Genomic DNA, 4359 nt, shown 5'->3' on the forward strand with positions numbered 1-4359 from the left:
ATCATTTTATGAATAATACTGAACTAATTGTAGAGATATTAATATATGTATCAACAAACAACCTTCAAGGTATAATGTATCACTATTAAATATTCAGAAGGTTACTTTTGTTTCACACTAGAGGGCGCACCTGAAATAATTTTATGAATAATACTGAACTAATTGTAGAGATATTAATATATGTATCAACAAACAACCTTCAAGGTATAATGTATCACTATTAAATATTCAGAAGGTTACTTTTGTTTCACACTAGAGGGCGCACCTGAGATCATTTTATGAATAATACTGAACTAATTGTAGAGATATTAATATATGATATATTTTGGTTTGTTTGTGGCGGAGAGACTTAAGGCAGGACTCGAATCCGCGATTCTGTTTACCAGCCAGTGCAATGATCACTGAATGTTGGTGTGCTCTAATTGGTCGAATTTGATATGCAGTTGTGTCCTATGAATAGCTAGTAAAAGTTATATTTAAGATACACTGAAGGAAAAGCAATTTGGGAAACGTTTGGAAACCACGTTTCATTTCCCAGGAAAACGAGGTTGCGAAACGTTTTAAACTCACGTCTGTTTTAAAGAGGAAAAACTCAGTTAGGAATCGTTTCGAGCCCAGGTTTAATACTGGCGTTTCTGTGAACATTTGATGAAAATACACGGCAGAAGTCAATTGGGATAACAGAAGAGACACTCGTGTTTATCGTTTACATCTGTATTTTGTTGGACGTCATTTGTAATGTAAGATTAAGTTGCTCACTAGTGACAGATACTGAGATACATCTTAGTAATAATTAAATATGTATTTTTCAATAATTGTTGTTTGTTTAGTTTTTTTCACATTTTAATATACTTTCTAGTTAGTCTTACCCCACTGTTCCCAGTTCATCCACCAGTTTGATAATTAGGACCACCTCCAGTCATTCCTTGACCACCTCCAGTCATTCCTTGACCACCCCCAGTCATTCCTTGACCACCCCCAGTCATTCCTTGACCACCTCCAGTCATTCCTTGACCACCTCCTCTTCCTCCCATTCCACCACCCATTCCTTGGCCTCCTCCTCTACCACCCCTACCACCTTGTCTGCGAGAAACCACCATTGAGATCAGTGCTACCACGATCAGTAAAACTATTGTTTTCTTCATAACTGGCTACTTTGTTTTACGTTGATCTGGTTGGAACTGTTGCTTATCGATGTGAGAGACAAGTCTGAAAGATGCAGTATTTATATACTTTCCTAAACGGATTTGTTAAACATGACTCACTAAAAATAAAAAAATAAACATTACATTTTCAAATTTGTAGGACAACTGCTTAAATATAATCACGTGATTATGCGTTGTCAAAAAATACGGCAAAAAGAGGAAAAGTAAACACAATAGGTGTTGAAGGTGACTCAGTCAGACATCTTAAGAATGAAACAGACGGGATGTTTATTCATCAGTCACATAAAGTGTCTTTTACGGATGTCTTTTTTCCTCGTGAAAAAATAGCATGCAAGACCGTTTTAACGTTCAACATTACTAAACCTTCTATTGTCACAGGCTTAAATCATCTTTCAAAATACACAGAAACTACGTGGCTATGAAATGGACACGGGCAGACGCACGATACACAGATGTAGATGTAAGCATAAATATCGCACAGACAGGTGTACAAATAAGTATGTTGTCAATTTTGTTCTATATTTGAATATAACTTTGTCATTATTATCTAACAAGTAGATTTGGCTCATTGCCACGTCTTTACTGTTGTAACATGTTTAAAACATTCAGTTTCGAGTCCTAAAAGTTATTTTATTTCATGGCTATCTCGATATAGAAAATGATGAATATTTTTTTATTCGAATGAACTGAGTTCTCTAATTAGTTGTAAGTTATTTAAATCGTTCATTCGTTACAGAACTTGTTTGTTTAGGTTTTAGTGGGTTGTTTTACAGCAAAGTCACATTGAGCTATCTGCTCTGTCGACCGCGTGGAATCGAACCCCTCATTTCTTTCGTTTGTACATTCCATAAACTTCCCCGTCACCCACCGTGAGACTTAGGGTTTCGTTAACCTGGTTACCTGGTTATGGTCACCTAGTGGTAATCATATGTAAACTTACTGTATGTAACATGATACGTTAGTGGTTACGTTTTACCTTTAATATTTACAGTTTGGTAAACCTGGTTACCTGGTTATGGTCACCTAGTGGTAATTATATGTAAACTTACTGTATGTAACATGATACGTTACTAGTTACGTTTAACCTTTAATATTTACAGTTTGGTTAACTGGTTGTGGTCACCTAGTGGTAATTATATGTAACCTTACTGTATGTAACATGATACGTTACTAGTTACGTTTTACCTTTAATATTTACAGTTTGGTAAACCTGGTTAACTGGTTGTGGTCACCTAGTGGTAATCATATGTAAGCTTACTGTATGTAACATGATACGTTACTAGTTACGTTTTACCTTTAATATTTACAGTTTGGTAAACCTGGTTAACTGGTTGTGGTCACCTAGTGGTAATTATATGCATGATACGTTAGTAGTTACGTTTTACCTTTAATATTTACAGTTTGGTAAACCTGGTTAACTGGTTGTGGTCACCTAGTGGTAATCATATGTAAACTTACTGTATGTAACATGATACGTTACTAGTTACGTTTTACCTTTAATATTTACAGTTTGGTAAACCTGGTTAACTGGTTATGGTCACCTAGTGGTAATCATATGTAAACTTACTGTATGTAACATGATACGTTAGTAGTTACGTTTTACCTTTAATATTTACAGTTTGGTAAACCTGGTTAACTGGTTGTGGTCACCTAGTGGTAATCATATGTAAACTTACGATATGTAACATGATACGTTACTAGTTACGTTTAACCTATAACCTTTACAGTTTGTAATGTTACATCAACACCAGTACTTGGACCCAACTCGTCCTACCCAATCAAACAGTTCTTCACGTGTACATCCTTGTATTCTGGACAACTGTTCGTAGGAAAAACAGGTCGAATGTTGTTTGGACACATCCTAACATCCAGAATTGTGGTCCAAACAAATCTGTAGCTAAATATCTCAGTGATCATGACCATAACATCAGCTGTTTCAGAATACTAGACCACAATACAGATATAATTCACTCTGTCGGTTTGGTACCATCCACCTGAAGGAAATAAATGTATATATATATGTATGTGTTAATATTATCCTAATTTTTAAACATTATTGATTTGCCAGTGATTCGTGTTTATAGTTTTAGTTGTAACTATGTATATATATATATGTGTGTGTGTTAATATTATCCCATTTTTTAAACATTATTGATTTGCCAGTGATTCGTGTTTATAGTTTTAGTTGTAACCATGTATGTATATATATATGTATGTGTTAATATTATCCTAATTTTTAAACATTATTGATTTGCCAGTGATTCATGTGTTTAGTTTTTTTTAGATATTTTGTTCATTTCAAATGTTAACGTTTTGTTCTATCAAAACTTCTGTTACATTAAAGTTTAAAATCACCACAGGAAGGGTACTTCGCCCTAAAACGTTGTGAACATTAAAATATCTCTTTATCATTACCATCTTTTGTTGTATACGTTTTTACCTTCTTTTTTTTATCTTTTCTGTATTAATTTTGACCCAGAATAATATGTATTTCTTTTTTTTTTCAGTGACGACGTTGAATTTCAGGTGAGGTCTCTGATTCTAGCTACTGACATCACCCGACAGCAAGAATTTTTAACAACGTTTAAGGTGAGTTTAATTTTTGATCATTCTGTTGCTATTGCGAATATGCTTTTTATCCCTAACATTACTTTTTATGAGTCCTAATGCTACTTTCATTAATCCTAACGTTACGTTTTATTAACCTTAACGTTACTTATCTCTGACCCTAACGTTACTTTTCATTATACCTGACGTTAATTTTCATTAACCCTAACACTAGTTTTTATTGGTCCTAATGTTACTTTTCATTAATCCTAACGTTATGTTTTATTGACCTTAACGTTACTTTTTATTATCCCTAACGTTACCTTTTATTAGCCCTAACGTTACTTTTCATCAGCCTTAACTGTACTTTTCGTTATACCTGACGTTAATTTTCATTAACCCTAACACTAGTTTTTATTGGTCCTAATGTTACTTTTCATTAATCCTAACGTTATGTTTTATTGATCTGAACGTTACTTATCTCTGACCCTAACGTTACTTTTCATTAGCCTTAACTGTACTTTTCGTTATACCTGACGTCAATTTTCATTAACCCTAACACTAGTTTTTATTAGTCCTAATGTTACTTTTCATTAATCCTAACGTTATGTTTTATTGACCTTAACGTTACTTTTTATTATCCCTA

General features: G+C 33.7%; 1 protein-coding gene across 1 annotated transcript in view; it reads left to right on the forward strand.

The window, feature by feature from the left end:
- The window catches only part of LOC106476724 (cAMP-specific 3',5'-cyclic phosphodiesterase 7B-like), a gene marked incomplete at its 3' end in the record, with an annotated part of 7776 nt that extends 4021 nt beyond the window's left edge, over nt 1–3755 (forward strand). Inside the window, exon 3 of the mRNA XM_022380510.1 lies at nt 3674–3755. Coding sequence (XP_022236218.1) covers nt 3674–3755 — 82 coding nt within the window. The remainder of the gene's footprint in view (nt 1–3673) is intronic.
- Between the last annotated feature and the right edge of the window lie 604 nt (nt 3756–4359).

The sequence above is a fragment of the Limulus polyphemus genome, unplaced genomic scaffold (assembly GCF_000517525.1).
Source record: "Limulus polyphemus unplaced genomic scaffold, Limulus_polyphemus-2.1.2 Scaffold11346, whole genome shotgun sequence".
In the NCBI taxonomy this organism is placed as follows: Eukaryota; Metazoa; Arthropoda; class Merostomata; order Xiphosura; family Limulidae; genus Limulus; species Limulus polyphemus.